Genomic DNA, 21,789 nt, shown 5'->3' on the forward strand with positions numbered 1-21,789 from the left:
CTTCTAACGTTGTCATTGAAATGCAGTCGCCGTGCCACTTTGCTAGGCTTCTGGCGTTCCTTGGTATCTGGGTACTACTATATGTATCCGCATGCTCTGCTGAGGCTATCGACTGGGTCCAAGCCTCATATGACAAGGTGATCGATCTTGGCGGAGCTGTCTCCAACTTCGAGCTTTCCATTTCCGCCTCGCCTGCCTCTCTCCCTTCTGGCGATCGCGCCTTCTACAAGGTATACCTCTCTGGTGAAGAGCATGAGAAGCTGGCAAAAATATCAGCTACTCTTTCGTCATCGCCGAAGGGGAAGCCCAAGGCTGACCTTGATGTTTTATTCTGGGGCCCCTCCGTCGACGATGAGGAGACTTTTGTTTACCTAGTAGAAGTGCCATCGTCGGCTTTGAAAGACAATGAGCCCATTCACCTCAAGGTTTCTGGTTCTATGCTACACATTTCTATCCCTCTCCCACTTGAAATTGAACAAGGCAAAGAGCAGCTTTTGTACTGGCAGGGCGATACCGTGCCTCGCTCCCCTTACCCTATTGAGAAGGCCACAGTTATCCTGAATACTAATGACCCGATCTTGTCGTATGGTCCAACACTTTCTGCCTCGCAATCCGGCAAGTCAGTGTCGTTTGGACCTCATCAGAATGTGCCTCCTTTCAACCCGACAGACTCGCGCTCACTCTCTGGGTTCGTCCATTATGCCTACCTTAATCCGGTGGCGACCTATGCCAAGTATCGTCGTCATGTTGAAATCAGTCACTGGGGCGATAATATGGCTACGGAAGACCATATCTGGCTGCGCAACGATGGCCCGGCCCTAAAGGGACACTTCAGCCGTGCTAAGCATATGATCAACAACTTCCACAACCCTGCTCAGGAAAGGATGTCACAAATTATTAGTGTGCCTCTGATGCTACCGGTGGGCTCGAAAGATGTGTACTTTGTCGATGCGGTTGGTAACGTCTCGACTTCGATGCTCTCTGCCCCGTCTCCTGCCACGGGGGCGCGTCGTTTGGACTTGCGTCCTCGCTTCCCTATTCTGGGAGGCTGGAACTACACGTTCACTACGGGATGGAACCAGCGCATGAGCACACATGGTCTTATTCGCTCTGTTCTCACTAAGCCAGGTCGGGTTCGTGTAGCTGTGCCCTTCTTGATTGCCCCCAAATCGGCAGCTGTGGACGACGCAGAAATTCGTATTGTTCTGCCAGAAGGTGCTACGGATATTGATGTGACGTTGCCATTCGCTGTGGACGCCCTTAGCATGGACGTATACCCTACATACCTGGATACTGTGGGTCGTCCATCTGTTTTGATTCGACGCAGGCGATGCATTTGGAAGCACGGAAAGATGATTTACATCGAGTATTCTCTTTCGATTTGGTCGCAGCTGCGGAAGCCTATGGCTGTCTCCATTGCGGCGCTTCTTCTGTTTATCATGGCTGCATTTGTACGACGTCAGTCTGTTTCTATTCAGCGTGTAAAGACTCAGTAGAGTATATTGACATATATATAAATGGCTTTCAGCATTACTCATCACCGACGCATTGTACAGCGTAAGCACCCAACACTGGCCAAAATGGCTCGCGTTCTAAGGATGTAGCGGATTGGTGCGCCAGATATCCGCAGTACCATGACACAAAAAGCGACATTCTCAACAAAAGCCAAGAGAGCCAGTGAAAGCCCAATAGTCCGTTGAGGATCCAAGTTCCGACAATCACAGCGGCACCGCCAAACCCTGCTTGGTAGGCATGAAAACGGACCAAATCCTGATGTGAGCACACTCACGTACGTACATTGGTAGTCTCAAAAACAAGCAGCAGCACGCTAGAGAAGGGTGGGAGAATATACGCCAGTGCGCACAATTTGCTGAGCTCCCATCCAAGCCCGGTCGCATATCCTGTGATCGTTGAGTTTAACGAGCCCGGCATGGTAGAGGGTGTGCCACCCAGACCGAATTCTTGAGTTTCTTCGTCCACATCCACATACACATGACCTATCGAGCGCGGTTCAGAAGGGTTGATGGGCATGGTCTTCGCACGAGCAGCCTCGTCCCATGATCGTGGCTGGGAAGGTGGTCGCGGATCTCTTGAATACGTGTATGACGGTGGCGCCTGGGGGGCAGAATACTGCCCATCCGAGCTTTGATATGACTCAATAATATAAGGCGCATCTTCGTCCAAACCTTTGGCCGGCATGGGCGTTGTCCCCGGCTTTGACTTCTGGCTGGTCATGGCACTGGAGGCATGAAGCAGACTTGTGGAGGAAGTAGCAGCGTCTCGGTGCCCAGGCCTACTACGTACTTCTACCCTTTAGCCAAGGTGTGATGTGGATTCTATGGGCTGTGCCTTCGTAAGAATAGACAACAGAGAACATAACATATTCTTCATTTTTTTCTTCTATAATACAGTGACCGGTACGTAGGAGGAAAAGTAGACTGGGTATTTGCGAGAGGCATGGTACTCAGCATCAGTGAGCCACCTTCTTTGTTCGACCCATCCTACGAGCATGACGCATAGCCTTTTTGGCACTCATCTGTAGGCCTGTTAGTTGCGTTCTTTGAAAGGGGAATACGTACCCTAGCAGCCATTGCTTCCAAGCGCGCCTTCTCAGCCGCCTTTTGTTCTCGCTCACGCCGGATTTCGCGCTTCCTTTCCGCCTCGTCTTCTTTCACCTGTTTCATTTCGCGTTCACGAAGCTTCATAGCCTGCATTTTCTGTCGTTGCTGCATACGCTCTTCCCACCGCTTACTGCGCTGTTTCCCTGCAATAGGGACGTTGGCATTAGGAAGTTTCTCAGCAGTGGTCATACCAGGTCCTTTTTCTTCAGACACCATCCTTGCAAATATGACTGAGGCAAGTGGACAAGGGTGGCAGGGCAAGGTGTCCCTCTTATCGGATGCACGTACGTACGAGTGGCTCGAGACAAAATTTTGGCAGCGCCTGCGCCTCTTTATGTGCTCACGTGACCTCGGTCTACCGAGGTGTGCCGCGCTGCCGTAGTCGTCACTTCTCCCGACCGATCCAGGACCCAGCTGAGAACATCATGCTCAGTCGTGCCTTGATTGCGCCTACTCGTGCGCTTCGTGCCCAGGTGTCTGGTGTGCGTTCCTTCTCTGTATATGCACCTATTTTCAGCTCTGCTCCAACCAAGCAGGCGCCGGCTCAGCTTGCCCGTGGTGAATTTGTGCGTCCGAGGGTGAAAGGCGGCTCGATCCAAGCACAGGTCGAGATGCCCATTGCCAAGCCTGAGGTCCCTCCGGAGGTGCAAGCGTACGGTTTGGATCAGGCTCCGAACCATCCCTCGACCTGGAGCTTGTCTCAGCGTCCCAAGTCGGAAGCTATGAAGGGTCCGCGTTTTGAGCAGATGGACCCTCGTTTCCAGCCACAAAGCTTGTCGGCTATGGAGCTTATCAACAACCACCCGATTCAGATGTCAACCAAGCGTGTGGTGTCCTGCGATGGTGGTACGTATTCTCTCCTATGTTTTCTTACATGCTTAGGCGAAGGTCCTTTGGGTCACCCGCGTGTGTACATCAACTTGGTGCGTACTAACTTTTTTTTCTAAACTAACACAGATAGGATAAGCCGGGCCCACACCCATGCCCATACTGGTATGTTTCTGCAGTATAATCCTAACAGTGCAGCGGTACTCGGTTCCAAAAGGTGGACACAGAGGAGCACTAATGGCCTACTAGGTGGTCTATTGTGCGAGTGTATGACTTTATCGCAAATGTTTCTCTGGTAGTTTCCTTCTAAATCTTCTCCATTTAGTGATTTGAAGACAACACACAGGCACGGCCTATGGACTATGCAGGGATGCTGTCTTTGTATGGCCGTGTTGGCTTCGCATGCACGCGAGGCGAAGGGGGGCACTGTCTATTGAGCGATTTGTCATCAAAAAAATCGTAACGTCTATTGAGCCTAGAAATATGGCTGACATTTAGAAAGAGAACATACCGCCGCCGCGTACTTTGCGGCCGCCCAGGAAGTACATAAGTAGTGTAGAGGCGAACAAACCAATCGCAATACCCAGTGACACATTGAGGAGTTGCGCACCAATTTGAAAGCCTGACGTGACTTCTTTCGTTTTGCTGTCACCAGTGCTGTTCGCTGCAAGAGTAGCAAAAGACAGGAATGTAGGGGAAGCCGCTGTGCCACCTGTCATACCGGATGGAAGTTGATACAAAATGCCAGGGACAGCCACCACAAAGCTTCTACCATCAAACAGGCGTCCGTAGATGTTGGCCAGTGCACCGACAGTAAAAGAGCCCATGGCGGAGAACAAATACGGGTGCTGACTCAGGACAGAAGGGACAGGATTAGAGCCAGTAGTAACATTGTCAGCAATCACAGCGAAGTTGCTAACAAGCCATCCAGATATGGCAATGAGTACCATTGTTGGGAATTCTTTACGTGTCACTTTTGCTTGGTTACGCAACGAAAGCAAGGTGGCATAACCAGGCACTGTCAAAAATGCCCAAGCAAAAGAAGCCTTTCCTTTACCGCCTGGCATTGTGTTATACCAATGCATCAGTTGTGCGTGATTTCTAGCACCACACTGGGCACGGCCCTGGTCATCGTCGCCCTTGATCAGGGGTAAGGCGCCAATCATAATACCTAAACCAAGCAACACTGAGTAAATGATGGCATAGACAAGACGCACAGAGCCTGCCACGATGTTCTTAGACTGAAGCTCCAAAGCACCTGTTAACACAATAAAACCAGGAAGAATCAGCACAATAGACCCGGCAGCCACAGCTTGGTAACAAAAGTAACGGCCATACACTCTTTCACCATCAATGACTTCTGATCCGATCTGATGCAAAGCCATTGAAATGAAAGAGTTGATTGTGGCAAAGACAATCTCAAATACATTGGAGTAGACTTCAGATGTCACGGATTCTTGGCAAAAGATCATGAATGCGCCCAACACAAAAGCTGCAGTAGCATCTAAAAACGAGCCACTAAAGCCCCATTGACCCACACAAATAAAGGCAGAGGCCAGGCCACCCACAATTACATGATGCCATTTGCGCATAATAGGCTTGCGACGCATAAGTGCATCTAGTTGCTTCGATCCTTGCTCAACACCAATCTTGTCGTGAATGACATTCCAATAAATGGTATGCATATCCGTCAACTTGGTCAAGTCGACTACACTGCCTTGCTTAATGATTTTGGTTTCTGACGTATGTGTGGTGTCGTCACCAAACGACAAAATCATCAAGTTCGGAAAGTAGATGCATCGGCAATTGACTTCCAGCACATTGGCAGTTTGCTGAATTTGCAATTCTATGCGATGCGTCGGGGCACCAAACATCATAAGGGCACGAGACAGCTTCATAAGGAACTCTTGGCGCTTTAGGATGGCTGCCACATGCATGGTGATAAAGATTTCCTGCTTCTTTGTCTTTGCCTTGCGTTTACGTAGCTTCTTTTGCCATTCCTTCTTAGCCACTTCCACCGCGCTTTTCCCGTCAATGTACTCCATCCCATCCTCCGATACAGAGATAGATGGCTTTTGCTTATGGAGAAGGTTGCGGCCGGCCGAGCCCAGGGCCGAGCCGGATTGAGTAAGTATATCTGCTGAACGCTTCGAAGAGCCTGTAGATTGCCCTGTAATTGACTTCGCTTCTCCAAAGTAGGGGTTGTAGCTGCTGTCACCAGGGGTCACTGTAGACAGATACGTCGGCGTCATCAAGCTGCCACCAGGTGTTCGCGCCTCACGCAGGCGCTTGGGCACAGGCGCCGCCTCTGCGACAATCTTTGCCGTTCGACGGAGCGTCTTTTCATTTATCTCCGGCAGCAAGTACCGATCCAACGTATACCCAGGCCTGCGTGGATTGGGGCCGAGCTGTGCATGCAATGGCGATACAGCACCGATCAGATTGCCGGTCGTAGCTACGAGGGCACCAATAGTGCCAGCGGCAGACCGAGCCGCTTTGGGTCGCTCATCCATCACATCAATACCGACATCATTCGCCACATGCTTCATCACCGTTTGACTTACGTTGCCCACTGTCGCAATATTGTGGTTGGCCAGGTTGATGAGGCCTGAGCCGGAATACAGAGACGAGCGGCGTGGGCTGACAGGCCCATGAGTTGGTGTTCCCATACCCTTTCGCGCCACGGCGGCCTCCAAGACCTCAGGGTGCACGTCTTTCACAGCGGCCTGATTACCATACGCATCCACCACTTGATCACCGATCAAGTTCAAACCACCACCCAAGGATGTGGCCTGCTCCGTCTCACTGGGAGGCGCAAGAGGAGCCGTCTCTGAATGGGATGCAGAGTCGGCGCCTTCCCGCTCCTGATCATACAGCTTCAAGAGTTGGCCCAAGACACCACTCGATGCTACAGGCCGTGCGTCCAGCTGCTCTGCAGTCTCTAGCGCATCGGGCGTGCTAGCATCGGATGGTGGCAGGTGCTCACGGTTAATCGAAGGGATCTGATCGAGCTTTTCAATTTCTTCATCCGACGTAGGAAGACCATTAAGAAGCTTATGAGCCCGCACGAGTTTCGCCGCTTTACGTTCCAACGCAGAAGGACGATGGCGGCTGCCTGTACCACGAAGACCAGAAGATGTTAAGACAGGAACGCTCTTTTGGTTGGTAGCATCAGCACCCAATGCTCCCTTTTCAGCCAGGTCATCGATGTTCTCGTCTTTGTTGGGCACACCGATAATTCCACGCAACCGACTCCAGCCTCTGGACGTGCTTTCTTGGGCACGCTTTCGCCGTGATTTTCGTGGAACTGAAGGCATACCATCTGTTTCACCAGGGATGATGTCCACATATTCCAAGTACTCGGCAGGGTCATAGTCAGACTCAGTACCTGGCGTCGTTGTACCACTATGCGTGCCACCTTGCAAAGGCTCGTGATCTTGCGAGCCTTCACTACGGGGCGCAGTCGCCAATCCAGGGAGAAAAGCCTCATCACGAATAATGACTTGTCCAGGCGGCGGTCGTTCTGACGCCGCTTCACTATCCAGGCCATCCAGCTCATGTGCCAATGCAGCCAAGCGATTGTTGTCATCGTCTTCAAGCTGGTGCATACCAGTATGTCCAATATCGCCATCACCATGGGACACTACATGGGGCTGCGTCATAGGCTCAAACTTGGGTTTCAAATCGTCGAGATTAATATGACCAGGGCGATTCGCTCGCTGAAGACCTGTGTGTTCTTGACGCACAGGCGACATGGGAGCCACAGCAGCACCGTGCGGAGCCGTAGGGGTTTCAGGTTGTGAAATTGTAATAGTGGGACCATTTCCGTCCGTTCGCACACGGATCCGCGTACTTCGCGGTTCGGTAGATGTTTCCCCCCAGCGCACACGTCCCTTGCCTGGGTTCACAAGAGGGTCTCGAGCCGGGGGTTCGGACTGGCTTGCCGCGGGCTGATCATAGCTGGACAAGATGTCTAGGGGCACATCATCCGACGTGAAATATGACGGAGGATCTGAGGCCGACATGGTCTTCGATGCGGCCGATCTATCGAAACTCTCATCAGCCACGGCGTGATACCCTTGTCCCTGAGGAGAAATCGAAGGATAAGGCATAGCTTTTTTTTCCCCACGAGATCACCTACAGCACAAAAAGTGTAGTTTAGAGCCTTCCCACAACACACAAACAGATGTGCGAAAGAGGATGTTTGAGGATGTGAAGGGCTGGGGACAACCTGGTGTCTTTGCCAAAACGACCCAACGCACAAGGAAGACCCAAAGGGCGGTGTCACCTTACTTGATATTTTGTCACCTCCACATAGTAGATGCCAATCATTATGCATGGAGACCGATCACTGGCTACTCTTGTTCGCAGCGGTGGGCTCCAAGCCGCAGAAGCATCACACGTAGCGTTCGTGAGAACATTTTTGTTGCAACTTGGTTGGCATAACAAGGGTATGAATAAATAATACATCTACGTACACCCAGGACATGAGTGAAGCTGCTCCTGGATAAATGCATCACATTCTAGGCAGAAATGGTGCTGACACTTGGGGCAAGCATATCGTGAAGAAGGCGATAACGTCGAGTCGCCGGACGGCATAGAAGTGTTGTCATCATCACTCTTGGGAGGAAATTGCCATGCACAGGCAAAACAAGCAGCAGGGGATTTATCGTAGACACTGAAACAGTCAGTCACAGACAAGAGAATGAATACATACGCTGACCAAGGGACAGGTTCGTAGTTTTGCACGGGAAACAAATGATGGTAACTTCGCGCTAAATGTGTGCTCATAATAATAGTAATTCCACATGTAGGGCAGTCCGTAGGTACCTGGCACACCTTCGATAAACACCGTGGACATTGGTACCCAGCTGGCGCAGCAAGGCTGTCATTCTCACTGGCCTTCGACGGTGTTACCAACCGACCATGGCAAGCACATAGTGTGGCTGGCGTGTGAAACGGCAACCTGCGTGGAAAGCCCATCACTAGTAAGTCAGCTGCATTGGTATCCGATGCTTGCGTCGACGTTTCTTCTGTGATGACCCGAGGGGGGACATGCTTGAGAAGCAGCTCTTTGTAGTGATCTTCGTTCATTACCACATTAAAATCACCGCCTGTGCGAGCACATAAATCCTTTAACACATGAATTTCCGCCGCTAAAGAGATCACAGACACTTGGATTCGATCTTGTACAAGTTTGTCCACCGTTTGGTATATGTTGCCGGGATCCACACTGGTTAGCGATGCAGACAAAAACAAGATTTCACGGGTATTGGAATTGGGCAAATGTCTAGGGTCAGAATAGGCAAGCACATACGTTAAGCAGCTGCGCGCCATTTCGAGCGCATTTTGGATGCTTGGGACACCTCTTGGTTCAAGCTTCCGTTTATTCGCAAGCATTGCGCTGTGATCAAATGTATTGCCGCCCATCAAAGACAGGCGTTCACCGAGGCCGTTGCGGGTGCATACAATGGCAAGCTGGCCGATTGGGTTTTGATCAAAATAATCTGACACAAACTGACGCGCCAATTGCAACGTAAGATCAAAGCTGAGTGTGAGCAACACTGGCTATGCATACCGTGTGGGCCGCAGATCCCGATCCATCATGTCTTCACTTAGATCCAGCACCAAGACAAAGTGGCGGATAATACCGCGTTGAACCGGGTTGCTATCACGCATACTCCTGTTGCATAAGAAAACAACGAACATACCGCTTTCGTTTGTGAATCTCCAGCATTTGTCGCACAGCGCTCTCTAAATTCCCACTTTCGTCTTCCTGCACATGATCCCATGAGCGTTGATATGCTGCTTCCCAGCTATAAGCGGCATTCTTCTGGAGGGCACTTCGTTTCGGCTTTGGTGCCGTGGACGTAGCCTTGGCCTGCGCATCGGCTGCAGCGTCGGCAGCTTTGCGCTTCGCACTCACACGCTCTGCCAACGTCTGTCGTGCGGCAGTAGGTAGGGATGGTAGCGCGTCGAATTCATCCGAGTCGTCAGATTGCTCTTCAACAAGCTCATCCGAGTCATCAAATTCGGCCCCATCCACGTACTCTTCGTCGCGCCGACTCATGCTCGTGTGCTACCGCAAGGACTATGCCACACTCCACACGATCGATCGGATGCGCACTTGGGCTGCCGCACCGTGACGAGCCATGCACATCACATGGCACCCACGTGCCATTGCCAGCACATGGCGGCAGAGGGCAACACGGCGGCCCCTCTTCGGGGCGGGCGCTTCGCAACGAGTTGTGCTCCACGACACGCCTAAGCGTCGGCCTTCACTCGCGTTTCGATTTTTGCAGTGAAGCATGAAGGCATACTTGCCGCGTACGGCAGCGTTCGCATGGGCACCTGCCAATGCGGATGCAAGCTGTCCTATGCTGGCGACCGGTACTGTTGCCGGTGCGCTGGATGAAAGCTTTAACAATGACAGCATTCTGGAACTGTGGAACTTGAATACATCGGCTGAGGAGGCGACACCTACACTAACGCCCAGTGTCGCTGCCTCTGTCAATGCCAGTGCCCGCTTTAATCGGCTTGGGTGGGGCTTTGCGCATAAAGACAAGCCGCATGGCCTGTTGGCAGCCGGTCTCGAGAACGGTGAGGTGGGCGTGTGGGATGTAGGTATGCTGCTAAACCCCTCGACAGCGCCTCAGTCGCAAGTGCTGCGGAACACGATGCACAAGGGCTCTGTGCGTGGTCTGTCTTTCAACCAGCCGCAGCCTAACTTGATCGCGACAGGCTCCGTCAACGCAGAGATCTACGTTTGGGATCTCAAGTCCCCCGGTAAGCCCTACACGCCTGGCGCTCGCTCGCAGCACTTGGATGAGATCTCGAGTTTGGCATGGAACGGTCAAGTGCCCTATGTCCTGGCGACTGCCTCGACCAATGGATGCACGACAGTGTGGGATTTGCGTCACAAGCGCGAGATTGCGGTGCTGCGCAACGCGGCAGCGGGTGGTGGCCCGGGCGGTACCGGTCGCAGCATTAGTGCGCTGGCATGGCACCCGCTCAGTCCTACTCGTGTCGCCACAGCAACAGAGGACGACAGCAACCCAGGCATTGTGCTATGGGATCTGCGTAACTCGCGTGCGCCCGAGTCAGTACTACATGGCCATCAATCTGGCGTCTTGGGTCTGTCATGGTGTCGTCAAGACGAGAATATGCTGCTTTCGTGTGGTAAGGACAACCGCACATTGTGCTGGGACCCACAGTCCCATGAAATTGTGGCCGAGTTGCCGCCACGTACGAACTGGGCCTTTGACGTGCAATGGAATCCGCGGAACCCGAACTTGCTGGCCACGGCAAGCTTTGACGGCCATGTGATTGTGCAGTCTTTGCAATCGACGAATGCAGCAGAGGAACAGGATATGGTTGCGGACACACAGAACATGAACGCTGATGACCTGTTCACGGCCCTCGGCAGTGCGCCCCCTGCAGCCTCGGGTGGTATGCCACTCAGCGTCGCGCCCAAATGGCTTCGTCGTCCTATTACGGCTTCGTTTGGGTTCGGTGGGCAACTGGTGACTGTCCCCAAGGCGGCACCAGGTCAACGTTCTACTACGGTGCATATTACCGAGATTCGGACGGAGCCGCACATTGCTGCTCGTGCCCAGGCCCTAAGTGCAGCGCTGGATGAACAGACGTTGGAGTCATACTGTGCGGCGCAAAGTGTGGACCCTGCTACGCGGCCTGCGGATGTGACGAACTGGAAAGTGCTGCAGACGTTGTTCCAGGCGTCGTCGCGGGATGAGCTTGTCGAGCTGCTAGGCTTTTCCAAAGAGCAAGTATCTGCACAAATCCAGGAAGCGGTCGGTACGCTGGGCCTTCCTGAGTTTGCGGAAGAGGAGGCCCCTGCCACAGATGAGACCAAGGGCGAGGCTGACGTGGACGGCGAAGCGGCGGCGGATCCGACGGCATTCTTCGACCAAGTGCCGGCGGAGCTGCCGCCGCCGCCGGTGCCTGCTGAGCCGTTCCGTCTGCATCCTCACGGAGCGCAGGATCCGGATCGATTGGTAACCCAGGCGCTGATTTTGGGCGACTTTGAAAGTGCTGTGTCGCTTCTCGTGTCTCAGGACCGCTTTGCGGATGCGTTGGCATTGGCTACACGAGCGGGCGACGACTTGCTCGTGAAGACGCAGCGTGCATTTTTTAAGCGCCATGCGTCGCGATTGCCGTACTTGCGCCTGTTGAAGAGCATCGTCATGGAAGACCTGACCGATGTGGTGCAGTATGCTGATCTGGCAGAATGGCAGGAAATCTTTGTTGTGCTCTGCACCTTTGCCAAGCCGGATGATTTCCAGCGCTTGGCGGAGATGCTGGGCACGCGCTTGGAAGAGCGGTACCTTGCTCAACTGCAGCAAGGTGCGCAGCGCGAAGCGTATGTGGACCGCAAGAATGCCGTGATGTGCTACCTTGCGGCGGGCCGTCTCGAGAAGGTCATGTCGATGTGGATTGAGGAGATGAAGGAGGAAGAGCATGCGCGGCAGTCGGGTGCTCACGTCCAAGAAGAATCTGCGTTCTCGGCGCATGCAGAGGCACTGCAGACTTTTATGGAGAAGGTCATGGTCTTCCAGCATGCTGTACAGTACACAGACGAGGACCTCACTGTCCCTCCGCCCAACGAAGATGGCACAATGCCCATCCGCACATTCAAGTTGGCACCACTCTATGACTATATTTTAGAATACGTCAATGTGCTGACCGAGCAGGGCTTGGTCGACATTGCCCTGAAGTTTGTCGCGCTCACCCCTGCGGATTATGCCCCGGCAGGCATGTCATCCACCGGCGACGCCGAGTGGGCGCATGATCGTCTGCTGCGGGCCAGCCAGGCCCAGGGCTACGACTATGCGTCGTTGTCTACCGTGTACAACCAGCCGACTACGTCGTCGTATGGCGCCACGTCCTACGATGCGGTGCCTTCGCACGGATACTCTCCCTACGGCATGCCGACCGCTACGACTTCGGCCATGGCGCCGCCGCCCCCACCGCCGCAGGCGACGACGGTACCTACGGTGCCGATGCCGGCGCCCACAGCGAGCATGGCGCCCGAGCCTATGGCCCCTTCACCGTATGCGCCGTCGTATGGCACATCGCCTGCGGCGCCAGCGTACAACCAAGGCGCTTACAGTACGCCGACAGCTATGCAAGCGCCGCCTCCCCCGATGGTGGGCGCGCCTCTGGCTGGGGGCCCGCCTATGATCCCGGAGCCGATGCAGCCTATGCAGGCACCTCCGCCACCCCCGCCAGCTGCCCCGCCTGTGCAGCGTGACCAAGGCGGATGGAACGATGTCCCTGCAGCGACCAAGCTCCCGCCTAAGCGCCAGGTAGCTCCGGCGGCTCCGCCGGCCACAGCGTCGGCCATCACGTCGCCGTTCCCGCAGCAGGCCACGACCGCGCCACCGCCAGGACCACCGACACGCGGCGGTGCGCCGCCCTCGACAGCCGCCACCCTGCCGCCGCCGCCACGTGGTCCGCCGCGACCCAGCAGCGCGGCATCGTCGCACATGCCGCCGCCGCCGTCGCCTCGGACCGGCCTGGGCATGGGCCATCCATCGTATCAGCCGGATGCGATGAATGGGCCAGGCCGCCTTGGTGCTGATGGCCAGGCGTACATGCGCCCTCAAACCCCGACCATGCCAGGCCGTCCGAACGGCGGTATGCAGGCGACGCCGCAACAGAGCTTGCGGCCGCATCGCACAGGTCCTGCTGGTGGTGCGTACGCTCCGCCTACGCACCCGGGCCCTGGCATGCGCGGTCCTTCGGCGGGTATGAATGCGCCCCCCATGACACCACGCACGGCAAGTGCTCATTCGCAGCCACCTCGTGCGCGTGGTCAGCCGCCGTCACGCACCGGCACTCCGGCTGGCGGTGGCTTTGGTGCGCCGCGTTCCGCGACGCCAAGTGGCCAAGCGCCATCGGGCCACCGCCCTGGATTCCAGTACCGTACGTACCCTCGTTGACCACTCACATGACAGCGCGTGGAGACCGAAGTCACATTGCGCCACCGATGCGTCCTGTCGCGGATACGCTCACAAGTGAACTCCAGCGTCTGCGGTCGATTGATGCACAGCCTCGTCGTATTCTGGACGATGCAGAGCGCCGTGTGCAGCTCCTCTTGGACCTGCTGAACAATCAACTTGTGGATGCATCGCTCCAGCCCCTGCTCACACAGCTCGCGCAAGCGATTCGGGCACGACAGCAGCCCCAGGCTCAGCAGTTGCACGTGCAACTCGCAACGATGGCGTCAGGCGATGTCGCGACGGCGTTGGTCGGCGTCAAGTTTATTATCGCCAAGTTGATGACATAGTGACATAGTCAATGGCTGCGTAGTGGGCCTGCATGCCAGTGGAACCGGCATCGAGCATAGTCACGTGGAGGCGACAAGCGCATAGCGAGCGATGTGCGTTGGTACCTACGTATACGCGCGAACGTACGACCGATCGTATCCTGGGTGGCGCCTAGAAACGAGAGAGAGAGCATGTCCCTTGCTTCAGGCTACGAACAGCCTCATGCGGCATCGCTCTTAGCTGCCGAATCAGGCGACATGGGCATGCCGGAGGCCAGTACGCAGTCCACTACAGCCTCCACGCCCCTCTTCCAGGTAGGGCGAGTACAGTACGCTTGCCCAGCGCCGCTAGGCTGCGTGGCCGCCGCGTCCAACGTCTTGATCCTTGTCATGGAACCTGCAGCGGACGGCATGCCCATTCAGTTGCTGTACTTAGACCTCAACGATCCAACACGGGCAGCTGACGCTACTGTGCCAGGTGTGCAGACGTTGGAACACGTACGTATCTTTGCGCATCCATCAGCGCAGCACATACTTGTATGCACAGATACACATACATGGTACTGGACTCCATCGTGGCCACACGCACGATTGCTTCCACGACTCCAAGGCGTACCGATTACCGCTGTAGCCTGGACGACTTCGCCGACCTTACCCACGATGCCAGCCTTCTTAGCTGGCACAGCTCGTGGCGATGTGATTGAAGTGCATTTGCACATCAGTACACCGCCTGCGCGTCGCGACTTACTAGACCGCTGGGCGCGCAAGTCGGCCGGCGCTCATGACGCGCCATTGGAGCGAGGCATTTACCGATTGTTTACCCTTGATGATACGCATCCTATTACAGGTATAGCACTGGAGACCCAGGGCCCACATACTTTGATTGTTATGGCTACTGCAACCCGACTCTATGAATTTCTGGGACCCACGCAGCCTTTTTCAGAGTCGGCACCCCATTGGGACCCTATTTTTGCTCCGTACCGCGGCACGGCGTTGCCGCATGTCAAGACAGAGCTCCCTCCTGGACCTGCGAGCCTAGCAACAGCCATCCCACCTCCTCATTTACCTCACGCGCCTACACGCGTCCTAAGCTGGCTCACAGGGACCGGCGTATACGATGCTACCATGGACGCTGCGCATGGCGTAGAGCACGCGGATGTACTGCCCTACCCTACAGACGAAGATACATCTCCACTTTACGTGGGTCGTACACCCTTGCACATTGTGCTTGTATATTCTGATGCCCTTGTATGCTTGGATGCGCTCTCCCATGAGGAGGTGTATCGTACGTCGCTCCCTCTGCAAGCGAAAGAGCGCGTACGTGGCGTAGCAATGGACCCTGCTACAGGCACTTGTTGGCTGTATACGTCTCAAAGTCTCTTTGAACTGGTGGTTGAAAAGGAATCACGGCATACATGGCAATGGCTCCTTACACAGCATGAATACGAGGCTGCGCTGGCATTTTGCCACGATGAGCCTAGTCGTGCCCATGTCTACGCGGCGCAAGGTCAGGCATACCTGGCCAAAGGCGATGCTATGGCAGCTGTGACGTGCTTCTTGAAGGCACATGCCCCGTCCTTTGAGCAGGTCACAGTCTCGCTCATTGAAGCACAAGCATGGGAAGCGCTGCGTACGTACGTGCTGAAACGTTTGGACGATACACCGGTGACTGCCAACGTCTCGCGACTCATGCTGGCTACATGGCTTCTTGAACTGTACTTGCGTGCCATGGATGCTGAAGATACCACTTCCGCGACGTACAATGCGCTGCATGCGGAAGCTACACATGTTTTGCAGACGTACGCTTCGGCACTAGATCCGTCAACGACATATGCTCTGCTGGCACGACAGGGCCGTATGGATTTATGGACGACTTTTGCGCAGACGCAGCGGAATACGCAGCAAGTGGTCGAGCGGTGGATCCAGGCAGGGAAGTGGGAACGGGCCTTGGAAGCGCTGAGTGCACAATCCGATCCAGACCTCTACTACGAATTTGCTGCCGTGCTGATGCGCCACGCGCCCCAAGCTACCGTTACGTATTGGAAGCGATGTACGTCGTTAGACGTAGCCCGCCTCCTTCCCGCGCTTTTGCAACACCGGCCTTTGCCGAAAGAGCCCGATTACGCGTTAGAGTACTTGCGCTATACCATTGACGAGTGTGGCTCTATGGATCGCACAGCACATGCCATGCGTTTGACGCGTTTGGTGGAGCGACCGAATGATCGCGCTGCGCTGCTCACCTTTGTCGAGAGGGCCTCGCCAGAGGCCCTCGATCTGTCCCTGGCGCTTCGGACGTGCGTACAGGCACAGTGCCAAGAAGCCTGTGTACGACTCTATGCGCGAATGGAGCAATTTGAGCTAGCTGTACATCTAGCCCTCGAGGCGAACGATGTGGATTTAGCGTGTGCGTGTGCCGACTTGGTGACACAGGACGAAGCACTACGTCGGGAATTGTGGCTCCAATGTGCGCAGCATGCAATTCAGGCCAAGCCACATATGCATGAAGCGATGCAATTCTTGCGGCGAACCGATTTGCTGACTGTTGAGGATATTCTTCCGCTCTTCCCAGACTTTACTGTGATTGACGACTTTAAAGCGGAAATCTGTGCGACACTCGAAGAGTATGTGGCCAAGATCGACACGTTGAAAGAGAAAATGGACAATACCACAGCTACAGCTGCGAGTATACAGGCGGATATTCAGCAGCTATCGAAACGTGCTATTGATATTGATACCGAGCAGCCCTGCATGGAATGCAGTACACCTCTTCTTCAGCGCTCGATGTACGTGTTTGGATGCCGACATGGCTTTCATGCCGATTGCCTCACTACCAAAGTCACACAGCACCTGCCGCCACGACGTTTACGTCGCTTACTGCAGTTGCAAGATGAACTGGGTACGCTTACGTCGCAGCGCCAAGAAGCACAAACACAGTCTACGCCTACCAAGTCTACTACGGCATCGAAGCTGCCGTTGGGTGCGTCGTTGGAGCGTATGCGCGAGCATGTACGCCCCCAGGCCATTGTCGATGCCATTACGGCGAGCTGGCATGCGAGTGTCGATACTTCGCGACGTGTATGGATGCAGCAAGCGCCTGTTATGAAGGAAACACAGTCGGCTACAGAGGTAACATCGAGACCCGCTACGTCTGATACGTATGCGCAGCTGGATGCGGTGCGCAATGAAATGAATACCATCGTGGCAGGGACATGCCCTGTTTGCGCATGGAGTGTACAACAAGTGGGCAAGCCCTTTACAGACGAACATCAGGACAATGATGACACTGATTGGCTCTTGTAGTAGAATGAATGGGTTGTATGTATTTCTTCCGCCACGGTAGGCAGAAATGACATTCACAGAGATACGAGACTATAAAATGTACGTACGTTACATAGGCAACGAGGGCATGGAGGGCCTTGGCACAGACGGCGTATTGGTACATATATAAGATACGACGTCGGTGCTACACATGTATCGTAGCCACATTTAAAGCGCCTTGAGGATACCCTCTACAAGGGCCCACACACCCCACGCACCAGGGTCAGGGACCTTCTCCGAGGTCTCACCGACGTACGTAGCACGACCCAGACGCGCAGTCAGCTCACGAGTGTGCTCGGCACCCTCCTTGGCGGCCTTCACGGCCTCCTCGAGCGCCTCCTTGTCGCCCTTGCCGCCCTCGGTTGCCTTGAGCAGCGTACGGCAGAACGGATCCAAGGCATCCACCAGCGTGCGATCACCAGGGCGAGCTGGGGTGTACTTACCCAGGCTCTCCAGCGCATGCACAGCCGCTTCACCCCAGTGCTTCGCGTTGGCAGCATCGCTGGTCTTTTCACCGCTCTTAAGCAGACCCTGCACAAGACCAGTAAGGTAGATCTGGTAGATGGCACCCGAGGTACCACCCATCACCGACTCAAGCACTTCGGTAATGCTCAGCACGGTCGCTGTAGCATAGTCAGTCTTCACCTTGCCGTCTTTCAGTGCCTTCTGGATGGCCTCAGCGGCGTGACGCAGCGTTTCACCCGCGTCACCGTCACCCACCACGGTGTCGTACTTGGTGAGCGTCGGCTCGACATCAATCACAGCCTGGCACAGACTCTCAACCACTTTCTTGGTCTTGGACTCGTCGCCATTCTTCGGACCCGACGTGGCGGTCTTACCACCCGACTGACTGCCACTCACAGCGTGGCCGGATTCACGCTTCGAGTTGACGAGCTTCTCACTTTCCTTCAGCTGCTCGTCGTTCGAAAGAAGCACGGGCTTGTCGCTCCAGCCTTGGACGACACCCGCCCAGCCAGGCGCATCAGTAGGAGCATCAATAAGCTCCAGCACATCGACACCCGCCTCCTTCGAGACGCGCTTGTGGTTCAGAAGCGTAATACCAAAGCCTGGAGCGTTCAGCGAGGTCGTGTAGGTGCTGCAGTACACGCGCACCGGCTTGAGGTTCCAGTCACGAGCCAGCTGCTCCTTGACAACGGATGTGACAGCTGTAAGCTCCAGCACACTCATACCACCCAGGTTGTTAATAATCAGCACTGGGTCGTCGTCCTTCTCAAATTTGACAAACGAGCGTTCAGGGTCGTCTTCCTTAAGCAAGAGCGACAGCATCTCCTTGATCAGGTCATCCGCCGAGGGCTTCTCCTCGATGTGCTTGACACCAGGCTCATTGTGAATACCCATACCGATCTCCACGGCCTTGGGACCCAGCGCACCACGCTCCTCGTCGTCCGTGCTGCGGCCAGGGACGTGGCAGTGGTCGAGCGACGAGCCGACAGTCACAAGGTTGCTCACCATAGTACGGCCAAGCTTGGCGAGAGACTTGACGTCCATACCGTTCTCCGATCCAGCACCCAGGGCCTTGACGACAAACGGCGTACCAGCCAGACCACGACGGCCGACAAGACCACCCTTGCTACGGCCCACGGAGACATCGTCACCGACAATGACCATCTCGACTTCTTTGCCTTTACCCTCGGACGCGAAAGCCGAGCGAGCCTTCTCCGAGGCAAGACCAAAGTTCAAGCAGTCACCCGTGTAGTTGAGCACCACCACAATGATACCCTTGTCGGTTGGGGCCAAGTCAACACCACTGCAAATCTGCGCAGCGCTAGGCGATGCGAAAACATCGCCCGAAACAGCCACAGAAAGCATACCACGGCCCGTCATACCGCCAAAGGTCGGCTCATGACCGGCACCACCACCAGCCAAAATTGCCACCTTGCTGCGATCGTGCGAAGCATCTCTCTCCCTTGTGAGGGGCATACCTGGAGACAAGTTAGTTTCGTCCTCGATTTCAGTACATACACTCGAAGAGCAGGGTTCGTAGCAGCTACACCGTAGAGACCTTTCTCTACGAGGCCATTCGCATCATCAAAGATATGTTTGATAGACATGTTGGAGGAAAATAAGAGTGTAGACCCGAGCCCCGCTACGGTTCACCCCGCCCCGACGTACCTGACGTACCACTCCACGTGATTACACGGGACCATTATGTCAGCAGACGGACATCGCTCGCGTACGAGAGGCTGATGGCAACGACGCTGGGCCGCTGGGTGCTAAGACCCTACTACGATGTGTAAGCGATCGACCACATGACAAGGAGCACAATTTGAAACTGAACCTATTGGCATGCATATATAGATAGGCATAGATTCACACACACATACTTCTGCACCCATGCACAGAACGTAGACGAGCCATTTTACTTGCCAATGTGCATCCACTCACGCAGTGTGTCAGCGAAGGACACCATGCAAACCTAGGCAGAGTTAGTGTCTTTGCTTCATGTACATACCGTTTGCCAGACACCCAAGCCAATACGCGGGCTCACACCGCGGTAGAGGCCGCGAATACCGTTCTCTTTGTAAATATACTTCAGAGTACCAAGAATCGAGGGCTTCTCAGCCAGGTGGTGCTGGCTTGCAGCCTTCGACATGGATTGCATTTCAACACGAATCACCTCAATGGGCTGGTTCCATGTAGACAAAGCACCACCGATGGTAGAGCAGAGAATACGTTCCATAGCACTCAACTTCTCCGACTCATTCTTACCACTCAGTTTACGCACAGGCGATTCAGCAAGGCGAGCGAAGCCCATACGACTACCCCAGTTGGTCATCTGGCGGACTGCCACAGCGTTCACACCCTTGTTGATACCACGGATACCCTCACGGCGATAAATGTCCGCAAACACCTGCCAAGTCGATGGGGGCTTAATACCCGCACCAGCCTGCTTGCTACGAGTGATTTCAGCGGTCTTCATGCATGTGCAGAAGCCCATTGTTGCATAAGCCTGCACGATACCGCCAGTCATACCACCCAAGAGACCAGCCGCACCAGGGCCCATACCAAACGACTTGGCCACGTGCTGGACCTCGGAGGACGTGAACATCAAGACAGAGCCCTTGGTAGAGGCCTCAATCCATGCCTTCACATGTAAGAAAAGATCCAAAAAGAATACGTACCCACGGGATTAGGCCTTGATAAAAACCGAGCACACCACCACGGCTCCAAACCGTCTTTAGAGCCTGGCCCATGGTTTGCGTACGGTTCGAAGCCATTTGCGTCTTGATAACCTCAAAAGGCTGACCAAGAGTGGTCACCTCAAACATGTTCATAACAGCGCCAACGGCGATGTTCGACCAAGAAAAACCACCCTGAGCTGGCGCCATGATGAGGGGAGTGTATCGTCAACCTGTATCTCGGAGACGCTGGCTTCGGTACATTCAAATTCCGACATTCACTATCGGACCAATCAGATATTAGCATAACGCCCTCAACAACTAGTCCCACAAATAGCACGTGTATACAACAAGCTCGCCACCCCATGCTCTACGCCCCTGATTCGATCGCAAGAAGAAAGAATTTATTGGCTGTACTACACTAGGTAATTCGCGAATCTAGGACAGGCGCTGGGGTTCGCAGTGCCTTTTCGGCAAGGGAGAGGGAATAATAGCGCCTGCGTTTTTGCTCGGGTATATAGGATAGGTCAGAAGGAATAATATCAAGCCATAGGGTGCCATCGTTCAACAACATGTCGTCAAGGACTCGCGCGGCTTGGGTCTCAGAAGACAAATCCGTGCCACCTAAAGCATGCGAGACTGAGGAGGGTGTAGCATACGTAATATTCTGGACGTCGGTCTCCAACTTTTGACTGTCACTGAACAGTTCTAGTATGCGAAGGGTTTCTGTACTCAACGATCGAGGGATATGGCGGACCAATTGGGTACCACCTAATGTGAATACTTCATATCCACAACCTAATGGACCAAGTGCTTGTATACTTCTCTCAATATCTTGGGCGGTAATCCGAGTTTCTGACGTATCTGGGGCTGATATTGATGCAAACCTCCCACGCCGTAAACGTATAACGCCTTCAATCAGGTCATCCATAGCAATAATGCCCCCATTCTGGGACCGAGTACTAATACAAACATCCACGATTTGGACACCAAGTTCATATTGCCAGTCACCAAACCCAATGAGCTCGTTCCAAATATTGGCAACTTTTCCCAGTCTCCCACCCTTACCCGTGGTCGTTGGATGACCAGCCAAGGGATCTACCCAAAGGCTGGCGCACATCCGCTGGAAAGCATGTCGGAAGACAGGATCTCTTCGAATATCTTGGCGATGCGCTACGGCAAAAGTCCTCAGGGCAGTAGCAAATTGATCAATTTGCTCCTTAAGTTCGACAAGCTTGGCTCCATTCCATTCTTGCGATAACGACGCGAAATAATCGTCAGATGCGGCCTTCCTATCAAAGGCCACCAGGCCAGGCCCACGACGCATCGTCCGTAAAACCAAGGGCTCAGTTGAACAATTATGTAACGCACGGGCCTAACTGAACACGGGAAAACAGCGGGGGGTAATTTTATTCGTTTAAAATCACGTCTCTTTCACAAATTAAACCCTGGATTGGTGGCTGTGTGTAGGAACTATAGAATATTACGCTATTGTAGTTCTGGTGAAGATTGCATTCGATATACAGCTGATGATTGGTTGCTGTGTTATGTCCGAATTACGACCTGCAGAATTTAAACTAGTTACGTCACAAAA

At 54.3% G+C, this 21,789-nt stretch overlaps 10 protein-coding genes across 10 annotated transcripts; 4 read left to right on the top strand and 6 right to left on the bottom strand.

Annotated features, from left to right (window-relative positions):
- Positions 1-20: 20 nt before the first annotated feature.
- Positions 21-1,496, top strand: Malapachy_2935 (oligosaccharyl transferase alpha subunit; the record flags this gene model as incomplete). The annotated part of the gene is made up of 1 exon (XM_018137419.1): positions 21-1,496. The coding sequence occupies one exon, from the start codon at positions 21-23 to the stop codon at positions 1,494-1,496; it is 1,476 nt and encodes a 491-aa protein (XP_017993804.1).
- Positions 1,497-1,718: 222 nt separating this feature from the next.
- Positions 1,719-2,235, bottom strand: Malapachy_2951 (hypothetical protein; the record flags this gene model as incomplete). The annotated part of the gene is made up of 2 exons (XM_018137434.1): positions 1,719-1,739; positions 1,798-2,235. The coding sequence occupies 2 exons, from the start codon at positions 2,233-2,235 to the stop codon at positions 1,719-1,721; spliced, it is 459 nt and encodes a 152-aa protein (XP_017993914.1).
- Positions 2,236-2,470: 235 nt separating this feature from the next.
- Positions 2,471-2,837, bottom strand: Malapachy_2926 (hypothetical protein; the record flags this gene model as incomplete). The annotated part of the gene is made up of 2 exons (XM_018137410.1): positions 2,471-2,536; positions 2,580-2,837. 2 exons carry the CDS (start codon positions 2,835-2,837, stop codon positions 2,471-2,473), a joined length of 324 nt encoding a protein of 107 aa, XP_017993759.1.
- A 209-nt stretch (positions 2,838-3,046) lies between these two features.
- Malapachy_2917 (hypothetical protein) lies at positions 3,047-3,687 on the top strand (the record flags this gene model as incomplete). Its single annotated transcript, XM_018137401.1, has 3 exons — positions 3,047-3,467; positions 3,504-3,544; positions 3,643-3,687. The coding sequence occupies 3 exons, from the start codon at positions 3,047-3,049 to the stop codon at positions 3,685-3,687; spliced, it is 507 nt and encodes a 168-aa protein (XP_017993709.1).
- A 256-nt stretch (positions 3,688-3,943) lies between these two features.
- Malapachy_2930 (hypothetical protein) lies at positions 3,944-7,474 on the bottom strand (the record flags this gene model as incomplete). The annotated part of the gene is made up of 1 exon (XM_018137414.1): positions 3,944-7,474. One exon carries the CDS (start codon positions 7,472-7,474, stop codon positions 3,944-3,946), a length of 3,531 nt encoding a protein of 1,176 aa, XP_017993809.1.
- Positions 7,475-7,919: 445 nt separating this feature from the next.
- Malapachy_2924 (tfiih basal transcription factor complex subunit ssl1) lies at positions 7,920-9,519 on the bottom strand (the record flags this gene model as incomplete). The annotated part of the gene is made up of 3 exons (XM_018137408.1): positions 7,920-8,997; positions 9,028-9,132; positions 9,161-9,519. 3 exons carry the CDS (start codon positions 9,517-9,519, stop codon positions 7,920-7,922), a joined length of 1,542 nt encoding a protein of 513 aa, XP_017993757.1.
- Positions 9,520-9,757: 238 nt separating this feature from the next.
- On the top strand, positions 9,758-13,758 carry Malapachy_2954 (protein transport protein; the record flags this gene model as incomplete). The annotated part of the gene is made up of 2 exons (XM_018137437.1): positions 9,758-13,394; positions 13,427-13,758. 2 exons carry the CDS (start codon positions 9,758-9,760, stop codon positions 13,756-13,758), a joined length of 3,969 nt encoding a protein of 1,322 aa, XP_017993919.1.
- A 171-nt stretch (positions 13,759-13,929) lies between these two features.
- Positions 13,930-17,037, top strand: Malapachy_2983 (hypothetical protein; the record flags this gene model as incomplete). The annotated part of the gene is made up of 1 exon (XM_018137465.1): positions 13,930-17,037. One exon carries the CDS (start codon positions 13,930-13,932, stop codon positions 17,035-17,037), a length of 3,108 nt encoding a protein of 1,035 aa, XP_017994081.1.
- A 186-nt stretch (positions 17,038-17,223) lies between these two features.
- Positions 17,224-19,127, bottom strand: Malapachy_2976 (dihydroxyacetone kinase; the record flags this gene model as incomplete). Its single annotated transcript, XM_018137458.1, has 2 exons — positions 17,224-18,982; positions 19,039-19,127. 2 exons carry the CDS (start codon positions 19,125-19,127, stop codon positions 17,224-17,226), a joined length of 1,848 nt encoding a protein of 615 aa, XP_017994010.1.
- A 308-nt stretch (positions 19,128-19,435) lies between these two features.
- On the bottom strand, positions 19,436-20,405 carry Malapachy_2973 (yhm2-protein of the mitochondrial carrier family; the record flags this gene model as incomplete). Its single annotated transcript, XM_018137455.1, has 3 exons — positions 19,436-19,492; positions 19,529-20,161; positions 20,199-20,405. 3 exons carry the CDS (start codon positions 20,403-20,405, stop codon positions 19,436-19,438), a joined length of 897 nt encoding a protein of 298 aa, XP_017994005.1.
- Between the last annotated feature and the right edge of the window lie 1,384 nt (positions 20,406-21,789).

Source organism: Malassezia pachydermatis (genome assembly GCF_001278385.1).
Source record: "Malassezia pachydermatis strain CBS 1879 chromosome Unknown scaffold1, whole genome shotgun sequence".
Taxonomy (NCBI): Eukaryota; Fungi; Basidiomycota; class Malasseziomycetes; order Malasseziales; family Malasseziaceae; genus Malassezia; species Malassezia pachydermatis.